Source organism: Heloderma suspectum, chromosome 1 (assembly GCF_057233095.1).
Source record: "Heloderma suspectum isolate Gila_16-S chromosome 1, 16-S_ref, whole genome shotgun sequence".
Lineage (NCBI taxonomy): Eukaryota > Metazoa > Chordata > Lepidosauria > Squamata > Helodermatidae > Heloderma > Heloderma suspectum.
Window position 1 is genome coordinate 297521972 of NC_139458.1, and position 23816 is coordinate 297545787.

A 23816-nucleotide genomic window follows, 5' to 3' on the forward strand; every position below is an offset into this window, starting at 1 on the left:
GCACGACAAGCAACACTGCCGAGAGTAGTTATGCGAATCCCCCCAGCATGTGACTGGCACATACAGGATGGTTAACAAGCCACTGTGGCTTATTAACCACCCTGCAGTCATGTGAATTGGGCCACTGTCTGCAACTTGGTGGGTGTCCAGTAGGAGCAGCACCTTCATAGTTGTGGTGCCAGAGTCATGGAATGGAAGACCACCCCAGAGGGACCTGCGTGGTCCCAGCACTGAAGTGCTGTGATGCAAGATCTGGCTTTTCAAAAAGGCATTTGGAATCAGGTGATGTTTATGTTTACTGTATTTTTGCAATAGGGATTACTCCCCTTTTTATGGATTACTGCTCTTATTCTGCTAGGGTATTCAATTTATTTGATTATTACATTTTATGCTGTTTGACTTTCAGTCAATTGATTTGTAGCTGGATGTTTATTATTTTCATTATTAGTTGTAAGCCACTTTGAGTTAACTGAAGGCTTTAACCCAGTGATCTGCTTTGCATGCAAAAGGTCCCAGATTCAATCCCTAGCATTTCCAGGTAGGGGTGGGGAAGACACTAATCTGAAACCTTGGGGGCTGCTGCCAGTAAATAAAAATTAAATAATAACATTTCTCCTAGTTTCACCTCTTCATTATCTACTGTATGATTACAGAGGTCAAAGAGAGAAATATCATGTGAGAGAGCAATGCACTTTCTGTTTCTTAAAGAATACCAGACAATACAAATGTTCTGGAGATCAGCAACTGAGAAATCACAGCGGTGTCTGGATTTACCTCAGTATGCTACTGTGTATGCTACCAGTTCCATTAGGCATAGTGGATTGATGTCCTTGGACCTTTGGTCCTGGAATATGAGCTCATTGCATAAAAGCAACATTTAGAGCCTTCATTCGAATGGATACTGCTGGCCTGAGTCCCTTTTATGATTCTGTCAGACTTCTTGTGTGCCAGGTTGCTTAACCACTCTGGGTTTCACTTTTCCCTTCTTCATTTCCTATTTTATTTATGTGAAACATTTTTATCCCATCCTTTAACAAAACTTTTCAAGCTGATGAACAACAAAGTTTGAAAACACATGGTTTGGATCCAGAGTTGCCTTTCCATAAACAGAAGGGCCTTTGATCCACCACCCCTGTGCTGTTCTGGAGGGTCCCCCAACCCTCTGGGGAAGATTTTCAGGGAAAGCAAGGGGTTGCCAGAGGAAGGTTAAATTGGTGAAAATTGCGTCTCTCCCTTCCCCTTCCATCAACAGGACTCTACTTATGGCATCTCTGGATGCAGCTCCATCAGTTTAACACTAACACTAAAACAAGAATAAATAAACATTAATACAGCAATAAAACAAGAAGACAGAAACTAGATCCATAATCCACTAAAAGTTCAGGAGAATAAAACTTTACCTGGTGTCTAAACCAGTGGTGCAGCTAGATAATTTTAGTCCATGGACCTAATGGATGTACAGTTATGGTGGTGGGGCCCCTTTAGACCAGGGATGGGCAACTTGTGGCCCTCCAAGTATTTGGCCCACAACTCCCATCAGCACTAGCCAGCATAGCTGACAGTGAGGGATCATGGGAGTTGTAGGCCAAAATATCTGGAGACCCATACGTTGCCCACCTCTTCTTTAGATGGCCATGTGTATTACTTCAGTTGTGAAGCACACAATGAACATGTAACTATTTAATGTTATAAATTAATATAGATCAGGTAAGATCACCTATAAAATCACTGTTAACTAATTTTTAGGCAATGCAGTTCTAAACTCAGTTCCTATATGGCTTAGGAAGAAAAACAAAAGTGGACTTTCTGAGTGACATTTTATTTCCACCTGTTGCTGCCTTGAATTCTTAATAGGTTCTGGAGAGATCCTAACCTAGAAAAACAACAGAGGCATTTTCCCTTTAAGAGAAACATTCTAGGAGACTTCTGTTATACCTGAGATATGAATCTTTGTTCTAGATGGAAAAGATGTGTGCTGCTGTGGCACCCCCTGCCGATGCCAGGTACACACCAATAGATTTGAATAAACACCATGTATACTCCTAGGACATGGTTGAGGAAATTTCCCTGTGAATTGGTTTTCGCTGGGGTGTCCGTGTGTGTGTGTGTAAAGCAGGGTATTACCTGAACAGGATCTTTTTAGAAAAAATCCTGCTGATATCTCAGATCACTTTATTTACTATAGCGTCCTCAAACCAGACACACTAGAACTTTTCTCTTGTAGATGGAGTGCAGTTGCAGAATAATGAAGAACATTCACCACTGCCTGCTTCAAAATACAAATCCAGAAGGCCTACCATGCCCAGCTGTGCAATTCAGGCTTTGAAATCCATTTGTTTATTTCACAGTGATCTGTTGTTGGGAGAAGCCAAGACTGTTGTCTTAAATATTTCTGCATTGGAAGGGAATCCTAATGAACTCTTTGAGAGTTAACTTCCAAATAAAAAAAAAGATTAAGATCAAGCTGCAAGTCAAGAGTGGGCAGGCTGAGCCCCTATACAAAGATTTTGTTGGTTTATTCCAAGAACTCGTATGTCACCTTTCAGGGCAAAATCATCCCACTGCAGCTTGCATCAAAAGCGTAAAATACAATATATCACCAGAAAACACAGATATAGATAACGTCCCTGCCATTGCAACCTGACTACGAGTGGGGCTTTCCCTGGGTCAAGTGCTGTAGCCAGTGCACAAATCTCATCCTGTCTACTGGACTACAGGCCCAGTGTCAGCACCTGGCACAGTGAGACAAATGCTGGAGGCGCAGAGGCTCCAGAGGGCGCATCACAGCAGATGGGCCCAACCTCCTCCCTGTCCTTCTTTTTAACAACTTCTTCATGATCTTGCCCTGTAAAGAGAACTGTCAGGTCAGGCAGCTGCCTCAGTCTCTCACTTCATTGTGGCTTCGCTCCGTGGATAGCTCCTTTAGAGTTCGGACTGGTTCTGACTGAAATGCAGAGTGGATTCACCACCCTGCTGACATCGCAGACACCAGCCTCCACTGTCTTGAGCCTGCCTACTAAGCCCTTGCAGAAGAAGCCCGGTGCTTCTTCTTACAGTGCTGGGCTGAGGGAGTACCAGGTGGCCGGAGCTGTGCTGCTTTCTGCGCTGCCCCGCAGGGGCCGCCTCCAACCTGGCACGAGCCCTGACTGGGTGGCAGGCTCGTCTTCAGAAGATTCTAGAGGTTTGTACATCTGTAAGAGCAGTTCTCCTCACCAGAAGCTCTTGCCCACAAATGTCTACTGGGGATGCCCTGCTTAGAGTCCTTTCAATCCAGAGCCAAACTGCACATATTGTGCCAATCACATAGCGTGCCACTGAGGTTTAGTTTTTCCTTTAGTGTAAGCACGCATGTCCGCAATTCGGATGGGAACAACTGCGCACCTGGAGGGGAGGATTAAACCTCTCCTCACGTTTGCTTCCTGAAGTCCCCCCCATGGGGCAGGGTTAACAGAACAAAAAAGCCTCCATTGCCGTGGTAGTCCTGATCCAAATCATGGCCTCAAGTGCTTACACTAGAGTAAAGAAAAAACTAACCCTCAGGTACACACTATCCAATTAGAGTTAAGTGTAATTTGGCTCTCAGGAACTTAAATCTAACAAGCCAGAGCGGAGCCTTTTCTGCTGAAGACATGATATTACAGAACCTGTTCTATTAACCACTGGAGCCAAACGTTAAACATTTTAATATATATATATATAAACATTTTTAGACAATTCTGTGTTGATCCTTTTCTAATATAAGTCTCTCCTTATGTAGTTTTTGTCCTTCATACTAGAAACATTATTATGATTTTGACCATTTTATTCTGTATTAGGATACTTTTAGGCCACATTTCTCAACTGCCATGAATTTCAGAGGAAAAAATATATAAAAGAATTCAGTAACAAATATACTTCCTATAATTAATCAATCTCTTTTGAACAGAATCTGAGTGGTGTTTGTTTTTCCAGTTAGCTGAGCCAATTACATTTAGAACCAGAATCTCTATTATTCCTTTTGCTATTCCTGATTAACCTGATTTATTTTCTTGATATTTATTTGTTCATTTATATACTCTGACCTGGTTCTCATGCAAAGACAACCCATACTATGGATTGTTGAATCCAGTGCTGTTGTTATGTGAAAACCCAGAACTATTGGTTAACTATGGGTTGTTAACCATGACCAACCGACAAAAAGAACTCATGGTTTGTTGTTGGGTTGTGAACTCTGGGTTGTTTAAACCATCAGCTGTCATTATGTGAGAACCTAGAACTGTGGGTTGTTCATGGGTTTGCTAGGCTTCAGAAGTGGCAGGCAACAGCAGTAAAAAACAACAACAGCCACTCTGCATACCAGTACTACAGTGCCGCAAAGGCATTTGGGATACAGGGAGGGAGTGGGCGAAGGGGGTGGAAACCAAACAACCCAGGAATTGACCAAACAACCAGCAGTTTGCGCAATCGTCGGCAGCCAGATTGTGGGTTAATTCTGGGTAAGTCAACAACTCACGGGTTAATTAAACCATGGGTTGTCGTTATGTGTGAACTGGGTCAAAGCCAAGTCTAAATTGCATCCCACACATGAAAGACTGTGTTGCCAAGTTAAAATTGCAATATATATTTCCAAAATAAAGTGTTAAAAAACAAACTGGTGGTATAGGGAGGCCTGGATGGAAATTTTTAATAATAAACAGCACACATTTAGGGAAAACCATCACATTAGTGGATCTTCTTGTTAATAATTGTAGGATCATTGTTTTGCTGATAAACAGGATACTGATGCCGCCCCACTCTCTTTTAGGTGATATTCAGATTGGAATGGTGGATAAGAAAGGCCAGTTAGAAGTAGAAGTCATTAGAGCCCGAGGCCTAATACAAAAGCCTGGTTCTAAATCTACCCCAGGTAAGGAAATTCTGTAGTGTGAAGGACAGGAGAATGCTTAATTTGATGGTGTTCAGGACATTTCTCCAATTCTTTGTGGTGGTGTAGTGCTTGATGTCAGTAGTGCCCATTCTTTTAACTATATGCTGCCTTCTTTATCTTATGAGCCACTAATCACTGCCCTTTCATCTTTTCCTGGGTTGTGCATCATTTTGGGTGCATCTGCCCTGAAATGTCTTCTGATTTAGCAACAAACTGGAAATCCCAGTTTCCTGGAAATGAAAGTAGCAACAATATAGTACAGGGGCACCATACTACTGCAGTCTCCTCATCTTACGTTCTGGAAAGCAAGGGCCAGATTCACTTAGAATGCCTCTGGCTTGGAGGAATCAGATGTGGCCAATACTCTACCCCCCCCCCAAGCTCCAAGAAGAGCAGAGGCAGTGACAATGAGGGGCTTAAGGAAAACATCAGCCTCATCCTATTCTCCTACATAAATGTCTTCATGATCCCTAGAAGCAGAGCATGCAAATTGAAAATGTGGTGGATGCCTCCATCCTGTTGGGTTATTTTATGTACTAGAGTGGCATGGCAGAGTTTGACAGGACTGCTTAAGGTTTGAACAGAGATGTGTATATCAAAATAAATTCTTTACCCACATTCACCTCCTGACCTGACACACCAGCCTATATTTAAGTCCATGTTATATTTTCATCTGTTTTGCCATGCATCCTAAGCATCAAGCAGGCTATAAATTCAATAAACATGCCAGTCAGTTCTTCTGAGATTGTGCTGAAAAGAACAGCATTTTTTAGGTTTTTAAGCCTCTATGGCTGCAACCCTTTGGGGTAAAACAAATTGAGCTCAAGGGGTCTTACTTCTGAGAAGACACATATAGGGTTGCACTGTAAAACTGATAACAGAACAGACTCCAAAGGGTTATGCCTGAACATTAGAAAGAATCTTCCTTTGCAATGTGAGCACAGTAAAGTCTTTAAAAACCGCATCACTAAGAAGTATACAGGACAAAAGCAAAGCAAACAAATGAGAGGTATGATGAAACTGAAGCAACAGAATTCTTTATTGGCACACTGGTACGTTAGCCAAGTCAGTAAATTGTAATTTCCTAACTAGAAGTTCAAAAATTCAGAAACAGAATCACTGATATAATGAAAACTACTATTTTCAGACACTTCTACTAGGGAAAAATATAATTTTCCACCTTAGTTCTTCTGTGCTCAAACAATGTACATTCATAAGAAGACCAGCTTCTCCTAAGCATTCCTTCCTATGTCATAGTCAGAATTTTTATCAAGCTTTAAAAAATATTACTGTACATTTCAAGAAATCAGCAGTGGGCAAATGCCAATCTTTTTTTTGTGGTCTTTGGAACATATAATTCTATCTATCTATCTATCTATCTATCTATCTATCTATCTATCTCACCCATTGTTCTTATATAAATGTCTTGAAAATAAGGGAGTCATTAATTGAAGACTTAAAAACTGATACTACTTATACTACTTATACTTCACAGCTCCATATGTCAAAGTGTACCTGTTGGAAAATGGGGCTTGTATAGCCAAGAAGAAGACAAGGATTGCCAGGAAAACCCTTGATCCTTTATACCAACAGACACTAGTTTTTGATGAAAGTCCACATGGTAAAGTTCTTCAGGTCAGTAATTATTTTGTAATAGATGATTCATCCATTCCGTAATTATTTCATGTTGTTGCAACCTCTGACTTACATGAGTGGTATTATAGCAACTACAATACCGTGGCACAGATAGGATTTAGTTCAATGTGGAAGACTGTGTCTGAACCCATGGCTGGGTTCACACAACATGACAACTGACACTCATGGTTGAGTGTGGGTTGTCATTGAACTGTGGGTTGTTGTCAAAACATGGGTTGTTGTGTTGTGTGAACCGAGCTGTGTGAACAGCTCACAGTTCACAACCCAACAACAAACCATGGGTTCTCTTCAGACTCAAACCATACTCAGCATTGAGTGGGGGTGTTGTGTGCCATATGATGTGCCTGATGGCCTCTGCATTTTCCCTTTGGAAAAAACATGTCCCTGTTTCTTCACAGACAGTAAGGGCATGCCCATGAGTATGTTGTTACAGTGGCTGGGAAACAATCCTTCCTTATGTTGATGCTTGCTAACAGTCCAGGATGATTAGCTGACATTTCATCAGTGACAGAAGATGTTCTCCTGATATGTGGAAATCTCTAATGAAACTCATTTGAGCCCTGGGGGAGACACTGCCAGTTGAGGGGAGACAGAGTAGAGATAAAGAGGGACACAGAGCATTGTGAGTTGGCTGAAGCTGTAACATTCATGGGCTTTCTTTGGGGAATGGATACAGGATTATCAGCTCTGCATTCTGCTTGTATGAGTATATTTGCTCCCACTATGCTCTGCTTGTGTATTTGCAAATAAAGCAAACATTACAAAAAACACCATAACCCTTCTGTGCTTTCCTCTCCAAGAAAAACGAAACAGAGCACTACCCTCACAAACACAAACACATCCTCAAACTCCTCACTGCTTGGAACTGGAGATTGTGTAATAATATATTTGCTAGGCGTGTGTTGATTCCATCTGTTGTTTTTGCAGGTGATAGTCTGGGGAGACTATGGCCGAATGGATCACAAATGTTTCATGGGAGTTGCACAGATCTTGCTGGAAGAACTTGATTTGTCCAGTGTGGTAATAGGCTGGTATAAATTATTTCCACCCTCCTCCCTGGTGGATCCAACCTTGACTCCTCTGACTCGCCGGGCTTCTCAGTCATCTCTGGAAAGTTCAACTGGGCCTCCCTGCATTCGATCTTAGTAAATGTAATAGCAGGAGCTATCTAATAGTTGTTACCATGCAGGATAACCAATGGAGGGGAGGGGGAAGCTATTTACAACTATGAGGAGCATTTTTGAAAAGAGACAATCATCCCTTCAGTTTTGCCTGCTGTAGTTTATTGAAAAATATGTCTTGAGTTGTTTGTTGAAAGGGTGGCTTAAACTGACTGGCTTAAACTGACTGAACAAAGCAGTATATGAATATACAGTCCAATCCAGCTAGCAAAATGTCCCTGAAGATGCTTATGATAATTGTAATGAGGAGTGACCCTTGAGATTAAACTGGAACTGCTCATTCTTCCCACAGTTTCCTCACCCCATTCCCCACCCCCCCACAGAGACCATAAACAGTGTTAACTTCCTGGTGTTCCTGTATTCGTTACTTCCACTTGTTTTTGCTGTGCTATCTTGCCAGTTTTGTAAAAGTCTTCATAATGCTAACAGAGACCCTTCCTTTCTTTTTCTAAACCATACCAAAAAGGGCTGAAGTACATCTCTGTAAGCATCTCCAAAAAGTGTTCATCTGCCAGAATTACCATATGATGCCAACAATAGTCCTGTTGTCCCTCCATTCTGGTTGTCCACAGTCTTAATACATATGGACAACCAGAATAAATTACGTCTAGTTTAGTCTAGCTTTTTCTTACTGCCGTGATTTTTTATGTTAAGACTTTGCATGAAGGAAATCTGCCACTGCATCTATTGCTGAAGACTAGATAAAAAGCAGCTTTAGTTTTCATTTTGACATTGGCGATTATGTTTGTAAAGTGGCGGTCTTACCAGACCCGAAGAGAAATGTCCTTACATTCACATCTGTAAATGTATAACTGACTTCCCAAATGTTGACCAGGAATGGAGTTGAGCATCTGACACTTTCAGCTATGTCCAGGCTTCTCTGATACATGTGTCGCTTTAGACACACTTGTCTACCCCGGTTAGAGCATGGTATAAGTTGTTCAGTTAGTTTTCCACTGGAAATTCCAGTAGAAATATTCTGCACTTACTAATGTTTCTATCAAATTTCAGTTTACTTTTCTTTGCAATTGATGCAAACACAGTGCTTGATTTTTTTTTTTAACAAAGGTAAACTTACTTTAAGGGGATGGGGGAAGGTACAGTAAACAAACAAACTTACATTTTGTTCATTTAGGTTCTTTCTTGGCCTTGAATGCCCTTGTGTTTTTCTGTAAATGTGCTAAAAACTGCAGAATGTGCAGGTGCATTGAGAAGTTCTCCCTCCTTTTATGGTGATCTCACAAAATAGAGCAGCATGACTTGGAACTGTTCAAAGCTGCATGCACGTTTTTTGTATAAAAAAAAAAAGAAGAAGAGAGAGAGAGAGAGAGAGAGAAAAGGAAAGACAAACCAAACCAAAAGAAAAAAGAAAAAAGAGAAAGAGAAAAAAGAAACAAACAAAAGAGATTATTTAATAATGTATGTTAGTTACACATAACATTAGGCCAGGTTGTATGTTGCATGTACTTGTACAGTTTGCTCGTAATTACTCTAATGAAGTAACCAAGAAATCTAAGCCATCCATTTTTTCTTATAGACATTTTGCAGGTTTTAGCCAGGCTGTCAGTCAGTCTGGTGCTAAATGTCTATAGATGGACTTTATTTTTTACCCTATGGAAAACGTGACGTAGTACGGACCAAATTCCTTCTAATAAATATTTTGGTGTAGATTCCTACTGTGGGGCTGTAACACACGTAGAAACTGTGTACACAATTAAGTTTTCCTTCATAGACATAACTGCCTGCACCAAGTGAACTATTTATTATTATTATTATTATTATTATTATTTAATATTGCCAGAACTCTTCTGCCCATGTTTACATGGGGCATAGACTGATTACTGCTCGACCTGCTGAGCAGGAAGAACTGAAGCATTGGTGCACTACTAGATTCTGTTCTGTCTTCTAGTGGCCAAATAAATACATAAATAATTATAATTCGGTAGTACCTTTCTATTTTGACCACTTGTCTTAAAATTTCTCTGTGCTTTTAAATGAACTTCCAACTCATGTTATGTAGACATGTTTAATAAAATTTCCTTTTCATGTTCAGTGTAGTTGTTGTTTTGCATTCAGTACGTGTACAGCTGAGTCCCAAAAATGCAGAGTTGACGTTTCTGTGGTCTAGGCAGTGCATATGCACCCTTGCTCCCACCTGGAACTCCGCTCCAAGGATTAATATGCTGAAGAGTAAGGAAAGCCGTAGGAAGGCCAAGCAGCCCCTGTGCAAACTGAGGACTCTACAAGGCTCTCTACTGATATAGAAGGCCAGGCCTCAATGCAGTGTTGCCCCTAGTTCTATGCCTCCTTTGTTCTGACTCTTTGCTCTCTTTCTGTCTACCCTGCCCTGTTGCTCTCCTCCCAGTTGTTTGCTGCTGCTTCTCCACTGATGTAAGGAGCTGGCATCAGAGATGGTTAGAGGGTGCTTACTGTCAGTGGCGCTGCCCAGGTTGCACTATGGGGCACAACTTTGCCCCCCGACAAGTGATGGCAGCTCCTCTTCCTCCTAGCCGACGCGCTTGCAAAAGGAAGCACTGAGGCTGCAGCCCCCTGGTGTGCCATTCTACATGAACAGGCTCTTTTACTTCTTAACTTTGAGTAGCAGCAAGCTGCCTTTGGGGGAACATGACCAATGAGTGCAAAGGAGAGGCATAAAGACCACCCTTTCCCTGCTCCTATGCCCTCATTCAATGTTGCCGCTCCCCAAGTTAAACAATAAAGGCAGTCCGGGAGGGTGGCAGTGGCAGGGAGCTGAGCCACCCTGCCCCCAAAGGTTAAAAAAGGCTGGCAGGAGGGGGCAGGCCCCTCTCAAACTTAGCAGTGCCTCTGCTTCCATTCATTAGTCTGCAATTGCAAGACATTGCATACACGCAGACACACACTTCTCACCTGAGAAAATGGCCTGTTGGAGGCTGAGGTCAGAGGGAAACACGCAGTTGCAAGAGAAAGCAAAATGAGGTCAGGAATGCCAAGCAACTCTTAGTAAGGCAGAGAAACACATGCAGAAATGATTCGTCAGCTTCAGAGACCTTGGAAGAGACAGACACCTCGCCCCCCTTGAATTGAGCTATATAGCAGGACCAGTGCCCAGGAAAATCCCCCCCCCCCATTTTTCAAGTGGACCAGTCAATATCTGTATCAGGTAAGAGGACAGAAGGATCTTGCCGTGTGAGTGAGGTTAGCTCAGTGGACCATCCACCTTACCCGCTCTAGTAGAACGATCACAAGCAACTTGGTCTTTCATGCCTTCTAGCCATTAATTGTGTTTTTTAAATGTATCTCTCACCTTTTCTTTCAAACAAGTCCTCCCGCAATGCTCCTCCAAGAGAGAGCCACACAGATGTTACTGCAGCTGGCCTCCCCATGGAAATAACTGCTCAGTGTAAATCTGGGGAAAGGGGATTGTGCTGCCTCCTCTTCCATCATTCCATTTTCTGATCACGGAAGAGGAACTGTGTGATCATTCATGCAGCCCCTCTGCTATTATACTGTTCTGGGGAAATTAATATTTTCTGCATAGCATTTTTTTTCAAAGTACAAGTGGTTTTAGCTTTTACTGATGTTGCAGACCCTACTCAGGGTCAAACTATATGTTAAATGTGCCTTAGCATTTGTATCCTAAAAAACAAATAGGGGTGATCCCAAACCAGGTCAGGGCTTGTGCGAGTGGTGGAGGTTAACCCTTCCCCTGTGTTGCATCCCTCCCCCTGCCCCCAGATCGCTTCCCTTGAAGTTGCTATTGGCATCTAGCTTCTTTTAGAGAGGCCAAACATCTCTTGGCTGTACATTTAAAACCATCCTAAAGTCATCCTTCTACATGGAAAAACAATAGGAGAATGTGCAGCTTGTTTGTTGATCACAGTTCTTATGCTTCAGCTGCAACAGAACCTTCGAGGAAGCTCACAAGACATAATTTACAAAAACCATATGTAATCAATAACATTATTGTAATATATTGTTGTGACCTGGATTTAAGGGCTCTTTGATAGATGACTTTTTGAAGATGAGAACTGATTACTGAATTGGAGGAGGAGGAAGAAGGGCTGATGAAGCAGCAGCAGTGAGTGCATTGCATTATTTGTGAAATATGCCTTTTCCCTGATAAATACAGAGAAGCAACAACAAGGAAGAAAAGATCAAGCTCTACTCACTTGTATTTTGCAAGCAAAGCTATGATTGACACAATAGAACATGATTAGTAAATGACACTGTGTATATGCTTTTTGTACTCTGAAATCACTAAGTGCAAAAATGGTCTCCCAGAAAACAGCCCTAAACATGTGGTTGCATTTTGCATTCCTTTTACCTGGTGATTTTTCAGTATGAGATGCGATAGCTGACTATTTGCTTCCATTCAAATTACTGTGTATGTGAATGTGTGTCTAGACAGAGTTGCAGGTGTGGAGGAGTCCTGAGGCCATTACATGGAGCTAGTCATGGTGATTTAGCAGACTTCGGGTATTTATTTTTCCGAAAGACATATTTGCTAGAATTTCAGAAAGACTGCCTTCTTAACTCAGGTCATTATCTCTCTCTCTCTCTCTCTCTCTCTCTCTCTCACTCATCTATCTATCATCTACAAGGGGTCCATTTCAAAAATATTCTTTAGAGATGCTGCCTATATTTCAGCCTTTCCCAACCAGGAGCCCTCTAGATGTTTTAGACTTCAACTGCCATCAGCCCCAGCCAGCATGGCCAATGGTCAGGAATGCTGGGACTTGTAATCCAAAATATTTGGAGGGCACCAGGTTGGGGAAGACTATTTCAATATATGGTTCAGTGCCATGCTATTGAGAGCAGGCCTGAAGTAGCATCAAGAAGAAGTCTATATCTGCAGGAAAAGACCACCCCAGGAAAATACTGATCAGTGCCAGCACCAGGTTTTTGATCAGCAGGCCATCCATGGGCTGTCTGCCTCACTGGGTGCACTTTTTCACCGCTCCTGTTGCTCCTCGTCCTCTTCCTTATTGCTACCGCTTGCTTCTTTTCTCGCCAGCCAGGGAGCAAGAAGGCAGGGCCATCTACTGCTCCTCCTCACCATCACTTTTGTCTGTGCTAGAATGGCAGATGAACACGCACGTTGCAATGGTGAAGAGGCGCAAATCCAAGGAGCTCTTGTCAGTGGGCCTCTGCTGGGATACGTACCCGTGGCTGGAACCCGACCATCCTTACCCTTGACACCGCTCTGCCACCCATATAGCTCAGTATGGTTGTTCCAAGCAACATGAATGGGACCTATTAGAGCACAGCCGCTAGTGCCCAGATGACCTAACTATGTCAGAAGAGCAAACAAAACCAGGCAACCCTCAAAATGGTGCTGTAAAATGCAGAGAAGTTTAATAAAATAGTAAATTTCCCAGTGTGTTTCATGGGCACACACATTCAATTTGTTATTGATATTCAAGGCAATATCTCTTGCGAGAATAGCTCAAAAAGCACAATTTGTGTGTGTCTGCAGAAGGTTTCTACTTGATATCACAGATGCTAATGGAGCTGCACTGATCACAACCAGTGTAAAGAAAGGGAATTGCTTGAGTGTTGCATGAACATGCAGAGTATCTGACCTTTCAGCGAAATTTCCATGGAAGTCAATAGTCATAGACTCCTATCCTCAGCCACATTCCTTCTGCAAAGAAGGAGAGGAACAGTCTATATTTTTTCATACTTACTATATTGTGGGATCTGCAGCGGTTACCTTGACATATATGGATTAGTGTCTTTCCACTGTCCAAGCTCAATTGTCTGTTAAGTCAGAGGTTTCATGCTGGAGTCTCCCTGTGAAGTTCCTTTGCTCAAGAATGGCCACGTTAACGTCACTAACAGTCCTGGGAAGCTGAAATGTTCTCCAACTGTGCCCTCAGTATTGCCCATTCTGATGTCAACTTTGTGTTTATTCTTTGGCATAGAGGTTACATATTCTGTCATTGGCCAGCAATGCCCTTCTGCATTTTACATACTTAGTCCACTGGACAGACCCTACCCAACTTTTCAAGGAGTTCAGTTCTATCACCTGTGGCCCGAATTGAGATAACAGGTTTGTATCCCACTAAAGCTGTTAATTAGTTCACCAATGCCAGGATGTTTGTGTAATCAACACTCCTTTGTGTCACTGTAATTATTTTACATACATTTAAGCTTTTGAGACAATTGTCAAAGTCTGTATTTCTTGCATTTCATTTCTCTCTGATCTCACTGTTTATGTATTTTTTCCCCTTTACACCTATGTGTATATATATCTGCCAACTGAGGACTATACTTCATGCATCTGATGAATCGAATCCTAGTACATGAAAGTGTATGCTATAATAAATGTGTTAGTCTTTAAGACACCACAGGACTCTTGGTTGTTTTTGGTGTAACCAAGTTGGAAAAAGCATGAGCTGTGAACCAGGAAGTCCTGTGTTCAAATCTTGCCTCACCTAGGTACCCTTAAGCAAGCCAATAGCTTCAGTCCTCCCTATCTGCAGCACAGGATAATACATTGTCCATCCTTACATGCAGTTGTGAGGATTACTGCATTAATGTATATGAAGCTCTTTGAATACCCTAGCATGCTCTATAAAAGCTAAGTAGTATTACTGTAAGGAACACAGGAAGCTGCCTTATACCAAAGCAGACTATTTGTCAATCTACCCAGCTTTTCCCAATCTAGTGGCCTACAGATGTTTTGGACTTCAACTCCCAGCAGCCCCAGCAGCATGGCCAAACAGTCAGGAACACCGTGAGCTGTAACATTTGAAGGGCACCAGGTTGTGGAAGGCTGACCTCGCCCACCAGGACTACCTATTCTGTCCTGACCGGCAGCAGCTCTCGAGGGTGCACGTCCCTTCGGCCTACTACTGATGCTTTTTGTTGGATAGGCCAGGGGTTGCACCTGGTACCTTTTGGATGTGCTTTGCCACTGAGCGATGGCCACTTCCCAAGTTCATTGGAATTAAGTGTTGTATTTGCTGGCATGTGGCTTACATTTGTTTCAGAGCTGGTGTCCTGCATCCCACAGACTCACACAGACACTGCTTCCAAACAATCAAACAAAGCCTTTCCACTGAGCTCTCTCAGGCAGTGGCCTCATGGCAGAAGCAGTGAGATTTGTCCTCAACCACTTCCTGGTTCCGCCCAAGAAGCACAATGCACTCAGGCTGAATCCAGAACTTATTTGATAATGTTACAACATTCAATCCCCACCTTCGCTAATGCCAGTTGTGTCATTCATCATGTTTTGCATCTTTCATGGCTCATGGAGTCAGTGCATTATGCTGGGATTTACTGTTCCATCTGAGAAGTGTTCCTCACTGTTCCCCTAATACCACTCTGGTTCTCATGACAGGGCCTGATAAGATGTCTGGATCTGCGACATCTGTTGCACATCCTCTAGCAGGATTCTGGCAGCCACCTCCCCCTCATTCGCCCCCCCCAATGCGTTCTCTTGTTCATCTGTCTCTAAAACAGCTTCCATCAGTTATTATTCACAGCTACTACTGCTTCTGCAATGGATACTTAATATTCCAGAACAAATTCTTCTGGTTCTCCCCCGCCCCTTTCCCTCCTCTCCCCCCCCCTTTTTTTTTTTTTTACTGTTGCTGTGCTTTTGATTGGCCTTTTCCTATAGGCTTCATGTGATTTCAGTACTCAGTTTCCAAAACAGAGAGGTGCTGGGGCTAACACTTGCCACACAGTTGGGGCCTGAGAGCCCCCATCCCATCTTAGACATGAGGACTCATTTAGTGGCTCAGTGGTGCAGCCAAATGCATGACCCTTCTATTGTTGTTATTTATTTAGTATGCAATATTTTATTTTAAAACTTTAACTGAATATTTACAGTAAAATTTGGCTGAGCACAATACTGTCGGGTAAGCAACAATTGCTTTATTATTTGTTGAATTAAACTATATCCTGCCTTTCCGCAAAAAAATGGCATTCAAGACAGCTAACAATACAATCCAGATTAAAAACAAAATCTTAAGGAAAACAAAACATACAGGCAAATATATTAAAAACAATGAAAGCCACAACAATAAAAGAAATAAATAGCACCAATGAATTAAAAACCATTTCAGCAGCAGACTAGCTTGTAGGCCTGAATAAAAACACCTTTGCTTGAGGGTGAAATGACTACAGAGAAGGGGGCAACCTAGCCTTCCTTGTCAGAAGTTCCAGAGCCTTGGAGCTGCCACCGAGAAGGCCCTCTCCCACATCCCCATGAAACATGCCTCTGATACTGCGAGAAGGGCCTTCCCTGAAGATCTTAAAACCTGGGCAGGCTCGTACGGGAGATGGCCATCTTTTAGGTGGCCTGGTCCCAAGCCTCTGCTTTGGTGGGAAGAGAAGAGCAGGGAGAGGGTGCTAAATCTGCCTGTCTTGTTCAACAGCTAATAACCACAGGGCTGATCTGGGAAATCATGCCCACAGGACCCCTTTGGGAATATCTCCTCATCCAGCTAGGATGACACATGCACAGGAGCCCTAGCTAGATTGGGCAATTGCATGTAAATCACAAAATGCATCCAAATAATAGGCATATTATTATTAGCAGCAGCTTCTACTGCTACCAGGGCCAGATTCTGATGTGCTGAGGCCCTAAACTATGTCAAGCTTAAAAGGACCCATAGAATACAAAAAATGTATTCTAACAAAAAGGGCAATCGAAGTAGAAAGAATGTTGTTCAGTCGTTCAGTCGTGTCCGACTCTTCGTGACCCCATGGACCATAGCACGCCAGGCCTTCCTGTCCTGCGCTCTCTCCCGCAGCGTGCTCAAGTCCATATTCATTGCATCAGTGATGCTATCTAGCCATCTCATCCTCTGCCGTCCCCTTCTCCTTTTGCCTTCAGTCTTTCCCAGCATCAGGGTCTTTTCCAGAGAGTTTTCTCTTCGCATTAGGTGGCCAAAATATTTGAGCTTCAGCTTCAGGATCTGTCCTTCGAATGAGCAGCCAGGGTTGATTTCCTTTAGGATGAACTGGTTTGACCTCCTTGCAGTCCAGGGGACTCGTAAGAATCTTCTCCAGCACCACAGTTCGAAAGCATCAATTCTTTGGCGCTCAGCCTTCCTTATAGTCCAGCTCTCACAGCCATACGTCACTACTGGGAAAACCATAGCTTTGATTAGACGGACCTTTGTCGGCAAGGTGATGTCTCTGCTTCTTACTATGCTGTCTAGGTTTGCCATAGCTTTCCTCCCAAGGAGCAAGCGTCTTTTAATTTCATGGCTACAGTCACCGTCTGTGGTGATCTTGGAGCTCAAGAAAATAAAATCTGTCACTGCTTCCATTTCTTCCCCTTCCATATGCCAGGAAGTGATGGGACCAGATGCCATGATCTTAGTTTTTTTAATGTTGAGTTTCAAACCAGCTTTGGCACTCTCCTCTTTCACCCTCAACAAGAGGCTCTTTAGATCCTCTTTGCTTTCTGCCATTAGGGTGGTATTGTCTGCATATCTGAGGTTGTTGATCATTCTCCCGGCAATCTTAATTCCGACCTGTGATTCATCCAACCCGGCGTTTCTCATGATGTACTCTGCATATAAGTTAAATAAGCAGGGTGACAATATGCAGCCTTGTCGTACTCCTTTCCCAATTTTGAACCACTCGGTTGTTCCATGTCTGGTTCTTACTCTTGCTTCTTGACCCTCATACAGGTTTCTCAGGAGACAGGTAAGGTGGTCTGGTACTCCCATCTTTTCAGAATTTGCCAGAGTTTGTTGTGATCCACACAATCAAAGGCTTTAGCGTAGTCAATGAAGCAGAAATAGACACTTTTCTGGAATTCTCTTGCTTTCTCCATGATCCAGCGAAAGTTGGCGATTTGATCTCTAGTTCCTCTGCCTCTTCAAAACCCAGCTTGTACTTCCAGTAGTTCTCGGTTCGCATACTGCTGAAGCCTAGCTTGTAGGATTTTGAACATAACCTTGTTGGCATGTGAAATGAGTGCAATTGTACGGTAGTTTGAACACTCTTTGGCATTGCCCTTCTTTGGAATTGGAATGTAAACTGATCTTTTCCAGTCTTGTGGCCACTGTTGAGTGTTCCAAATTTGTTGGCATATTGAGTGCAGCACTTTAACAGCATCATCTTTTAGGATTTTAAATAGCTCAGCTGGAAGACTGTCATCTCCGCTAGCTTTGTTGTTAGTAATGTTTCCTAAGGCCCACTTGATTTCACTCTCGAGGATGTCCGGCTCAAGTTCGGTAACCACACTATCATGGCTATCAGGGACATTCAGATCTTTCCTGTTTAGTTCTTCTGTATATTCTTGCCACCTCTTCTTAATCTCATCTGCTTCTGTTAGGTCCCTGCCTTCTTTGTCCTTTATGATGCCCGTCTTTGCACAAAACGTTCCCTTGAGATCTCCAATTTTCTTGAAAAGATCTCTAGTCTTTCCCATTCTGTTGTTTTCCTTTCACCCTTGCTTTTCGCTTCCCTTTTTTCCTCAGCTACTTGTAAAGCCTCCTCAGACAGCCCCTTTGCTTTCTTGCATTTCTTTTTCTTTGGGATGAATTTAGTTGCTGCCTCCTGAACAATGTTACGGACCTCCGTCCATAGTTCCTCAGGCACTCTGTCTATCAAGTCTAATCCCTTAAATCTATTCCTCACCTCCACTGTATATTCATAAGGGATATGATTTAAGTCATACCTGAATGGTTTAGTGGTTTTCCCTACGTTCTTCAATTTAAGCCGAAATTTTGCAAGAAGCAGCTCATGATCTGAGCCACAGTCAGCTCCAGGTCTTGTTTTTACTGACTGTATAGAGCTTCTCCATCTTTGGCTGCAAAGGACATAATCAATCTGATTTCGATATTGACCATCTGGTGACGTCCATGTGTAGAGTCGCCTCTTGTGCTGTTGGAAAAGAGTGTTTGCTATGATCAGCGTGTTCTCTTGGCAAAACTCTATTAGCCTTTGTCCTGCTTCATTTTGTACACCAAGGCCACGCTTGCCTGTTATCCCGGTGATTTATTGACTTCCTACTTTAGCATTCCAATCTCCTATGATGAAGAGGACATCGTTTTTTGGTGTTAGTTCTAGAAGGTGTTGTAGGTCTTCATAGAACCGATCAACCTCAGCTTCTTCGGCCTCGGTGGTTGGGGCATAGACTTGAATTACTGTGATGTTGAATGGTTTGCCTTGGATTCGTACTGAGATCATTCTGTTGTTTTTAAGATTGTACCCCAAGCGAAAAGCAAGGGAGAAAGGGGAAGATATACCCAACTGAATGCAGAGTTCCAGAGAATAGCAAGGAGAGACAAGAAGGCCTTCTTAAATGAACAATGCAAAGAAATCGAGGAAAACAACAGAATGGGAAAGACTAGAGATCTCTTCAAGAAAATTGGAGATCTCAAGGGAACGTTTTGTGCAAAGACGGGCATGATAAAGGACAAAGAAGGCAGGGACCTAACAGAAGCGGATGAGATTAAGAAGAGGTGGCAAGAATACACAGAAGAACTATACAGGAAAGATCTGAATGTTCCTGATAGCCATGATAGTGCGGTCACTGAACTTGAGCCGGACATCCTAGAGAGTGAAGTCAAGTGGGCCTTAGGAAGCATTAGTAACTACAAAGCTAGCGGAGATGACAGTATTCCAGCCGAGCTATTTAAAATCCTAAAAGATGATGCTGTTAAAGTGCTGCATTCAATATGCCAACAAATCTGGAACACTCAACAGTGGCCACATGACTGGAAAAGGTCAGTTTACATTCCAATTCCAAAGAAGGGCAACGCCAAAGAGTGTTCAAACTACCGCACAATTGCACTCATTTCACATGCCAGCAAGGTGATGCTCAAAATCCTACAAGCTAGGCTTCAGCAGTATGCGAAACGAGAACTACCGGAAGTACAAGCTGGGTTTTGAAGAGGCAGAGGAACTAGAGATCAAATCGCCAACATTCGCTGCATCATGGAGAAAGCAAGAGAATTCCAGAAGAACGTCTATTTCTGCTTCATTGACTACGCTAAAGCCTTTGATTGTGTGGATCACAACAAACTGTGGCAAATTCTTAAAGTGATGGGAGTACCAGACCACCTTACCTGTCTCCTGAGAAACCTGTACGAGGGTCAAGAAGCAACAGTAAGAACCAGACATGGAACAACCGATTGGTTCAAAATTGGGAAAGGAGTACGACAAGGCTGCATATTGTCACCCTGCTTATTTAACTTATATGCAGAGTACATCATGAGAAATGCCGGGTTGGATGAATCACAGGTCGGAATTAAGATTGCTGGGAGAATTATCAACAACCTCCGATATGCAGACAATACCACCCTAATGGCAGAAAGCGAAGAGGATCTCAAGAGCCTCTTGTTGAGGGTGAAAGAGGAGAGTGCAAAAGCTGGTTTGAAACTCAACATTAAAAAAACTAAGATCATGGCATCTGGCCCCATCACTTCCTGGCATATAGAAGGGGAAGAAATGGAAGCAGTGACAGATTTTACTTTCTTGGGCTCCAAGATCACCGCAGACGGTGACTGTAGCCATGAAATTAAAAGACGCTTGCTCCTTGGGAGGAAAGCTATGGCCAACCTAGACAGCATAGTAAGAAGCAGAGACATCACTTTGCCGACAAAGGTCCGTCTAATCAAAGCTATGGTTTTCCCAGTAGTAATGTATGGCTGTGAGAGCTGGACTATAAGGAAGGCTGAGCGCCGAAGAATTTATGCTTTCGAACTGTGGTGCTGGAGAAGACTCTTACGAGTCCCCTGGACTGCAACGAGGTCAAATCAGTCCATCCTAAAGGAAATCAACCCTGAGTGCTCATTGGAAGGACAGATAATGAAGCTGAAGCTCCAATATTTTGGCCACCTAATGCGAAGAGAAAACTCCCTGGAAAAGACCCTGATGCTGGGAAAGACTGAAGGCAAAAGGAGAAGGGGACGGCAGAGGATGAGATGGCTAGATAGCATCACGGATGCAATGAATATGAACTTGAGCACGCTCCGGGAGAGAGCGCAGGACAGGAAGGCCTGGCGTGCTATGGTCCATGGGGTCACGAAGAGTCGGACACGACTGAACGACTGAACAACAACTGCTTTTCCCACCCTTTTTTTGACTACGAGTGCTACTCCATTTCTTCTAAGGAATTCTTGCCCACAGTAGTAGATATGATGGTCACCTGAATTAAATTCGCCCATGCTTGTCCATTTTAGTTCGCTGATTCCCAAGATGTCAATGTTCAATCTTGCCATCTCATGTTTGACCACCTCCAGCTTGCCTTGATTCATTGATCTGACATTCCAGGTTCCTAAACAATATTGTTCTTTACAGCATCAGATTTTCTTTTCACCACCAGACACATCCACAGCTGAGTGTCCTTCCGGCTTTGGCCCAGCCGCTTCACTCTTTCTGGCACTACTTGGAAATACCCTTTGCTCTTCCCCAGTAGTATATTGGACACCTTCCGACCTGAGGGGCTCATCTTCCAGCGTCATATCTTTTAGCCTTGTGATACGTTCCATGGGGTTTTCTTGGCAAGAATACTGGAGTGGGTTGCCATTTCCTTCTCCAGTGGACCAGATTTTGTCAGAACTCTCTGCCATGACCTGTCCATCTTGGGTGGTCCTGCACGGCATAGCTTATGGCTTCACTGAGTTACGCAAGCCCCTTCGCCACAACAAGGCAGTGATCCATGAAGGGGTAGAAAGAATAGAACTCTTTTTTTTTTTACTTGGCAAAGATGAAACAGAAACCTAACAATCCAATAAAATAATCTAATAATCTAATAAAAAAGCTATCTTGCAATAAGCCTATTTGCATTAGAAATACCTTTAAATAAAATACACTATGATTTCTTCCTTAGCATTTATGAAACCTTTTAAAGTAGTTTTCATTGGGGCCACTCTGCCTCCTCTATCTATCTTATCTATCTATTACATTTCTGTATCATCCAATAGCTGAAACTCTCTGGGCAGCTCACAACAATTCCGTTGTTCTCTTCTGTTACGCTCATAGGATACACCATTTGTGCAATGGGAGCTTTTTGGTGCTTCTAAAAATAACCCCAGAAATAAGCAGAAACAGGACAGGTCAGCGGAGCTCCCTTCTGGGTTGTTTTTAGGTATGGTGGCAAAGCCCCATTGCATAAGCGGTGCATCCAGTTGTCAGGGCCCAGCTTCAGTACTGCAGTGGGCCTTGTAGGTTATGGCCAGGGTTTGATTAGAAGTAGCCTGGAAGGGCTTGGGCCTATTTTGTTCCTGGAATTGCAGAGTCTGTGTGAGCTTCTCTCTGCCAGTGTTCTCAGAGCACAGCCAGGGCAGTCACCCAACTCCCCGTCCACCTGTTGGTCTGGCCTTGGCAGGAAGGGAGGCTGGAAGCTGTCCATGAGAACCTGACAGAGGAGGGGTGAGGTTTGCAGAAGGGTCGCCCAGGCTAATGCGTCACTGCTGGAGGGCTGAGCAGTGCCGCCCTGTTCAGACAGGGGCCTTGCTGAAAGGCTAAAGGCCCATGTCTGTCAAGGGATCTGGAGGGGGTGTCCTACAGTCACGCCTTCCCTTTTAAGCTGATGCAAAGGCTAAGAGCCTTTGCTAGGAACATCTTATATTCATTGATCGAAGCCTTCTCTGTTTGGATCCATCATTGTCTGGGCTTTTGGAGGCAGTCTGCACATGGACTGGAACATTGGATTGTTAAGGACTTGCCATGAAAAGTACTATGAAGCTTTTCATAGACTTGAACTCTTGTTGCTGTGGATTGTGTGTCTGTGTTTGTAGTAGGGGTGTACAAAAGTCACTTACCTTTTCGAAGGGTGACATCCGCAGTGGCGGGGAGGCGCTCCTTACCTCCCCCCCGAAATTCTCCCTGGCCAGCTCTGCTCTGTGGCAACTCCGTGGAGCCGCCGGCTGGGTGCATCCGCAGTGGCAGGTCTGCAGACACAAATGGTGGCCACCGTCACGGCCGCCATTTGGGTCCCTTCACTGAGCCGTGATAGGCTATGTAAATATTTACGTAGCCTATCACGGCAAAAGCAGGGACGCAAATGGCGTAGTGGCCGCCATTTGCATCCCCGCTTTCGCTGTCATAGGCTACGTAAATATTTACGTAGCCTATCACGGCTTGCCAGGGATGCAAATGGCGGCGGATGAAGCGGCCGCCATTTGCGGCCGCAACACAGCAGCAGCCAGAGCCGCTGCTGCCACCGGACCCGCCGCTGCCGGAGCCACAGTCAGGTAGGCTCCGTTTTGGGGGGCTTCCGTGGGGTGGTGGAGCGGGTTGCTCCATTCCTCCACGGATTCCGGGGGGCCAAATTCACTGTAATTCGGACTCCCTGGGATCCGTGGAGGAATTCTCTGACATCCCTAGTTTGTAGTCAGCTCAGCATACGGCAGGCTGGGTTTGATCTACGACTTTTGGACTTCCCTCTGCCAGAATGCATGCAACGTGGGGTTGCCAATGCGAAAGCGGTGGCCTGGGGCTCCTTGTATGTGTGGGTATGCCCTTCCCTTGATCTTGATGGGCCTTGACCATTTATCCCCTGATAGCCTGATAGAGTCATTCCAGGAATCATTCCCTTTCCATGTCCAGGGTTGGAGCCCCGTGAAAGGATTGTCTGGGTTAGGTACCCAAGAATCCAGAGTCCCTTCCCTTGTGTTCAGAACCGTAGAGATGGCAACGGAGAAACCACATTGAGGATCTCAGTCACGGTAGTAGTGTTTAGCTTTGGACTGTTCTGGAATTACATAGAGCCTATAGCTACTGATCATCAGCTATATGATTTCTGAAGAGTTTAACCATTAAGCTTTTGGTGTGGGATTCCCTGTAATAAAGAAATCTCACTGATTTGGGTGTCCAGTGTCAGATTTCCTGAGCATGTGCACTGGAAAGATCAGGAAATCTGACACCTGTGAGTGCATGGGCACAACAGGATACTAATGTTCAGAAGCACAAGAGCAGTTACACAGTTCAGCATTACTAAATTGAAGAAGCAATACAGCCTGCACTATGTTTGTTTGCATATTACATACAATTTAAAACATTTTCTGTCATGACTTTTGGACCCACATCATACAAGGCTAAAAATCCTGCAATTTACCACGGTTTCTGCTTCCGGAATCTTTGTGGGATTAGATCGGGTCCTTTCCACGTGG

The 23816-nt window shown here is 43.6% G+C and overlaps 1 protein-coding gene across 3 annotated transcripts in view; it reads left to right on the forward strand.

Annotated features, from left to right (window-relative positions):
* RIMS1 (regulating synaptic membrane exocytosis 1) overlaps window positions 1–9100 on the forward strand; it is a 379415-nt gene extending 370315 nt beyond the window's left edge. For all 3 annotated transcript variants that reach the window (XM_084826895.1, XM_084826894.1, XM_084826897.1), the window contains 3 exons: window positions 4784–4885; window positions 6402–6541; window positions 7490–9100. In XM_084826895.1, coding sequence (XP_084683021.1) covers window positions 4784–4885; window positions 6402–6541; window positions 7490–7708 — 461 coding nt within the window. In that variant the 3' untranslated portion in view covers window positions 7709–9100. The remainder of the gene's footprint in view (window positions 1–4783; window positions 4886–6401; window positions 6542–7489) is intronic.
* Window positions 9101–23816: the final 14716 nt, after the last annotated feature.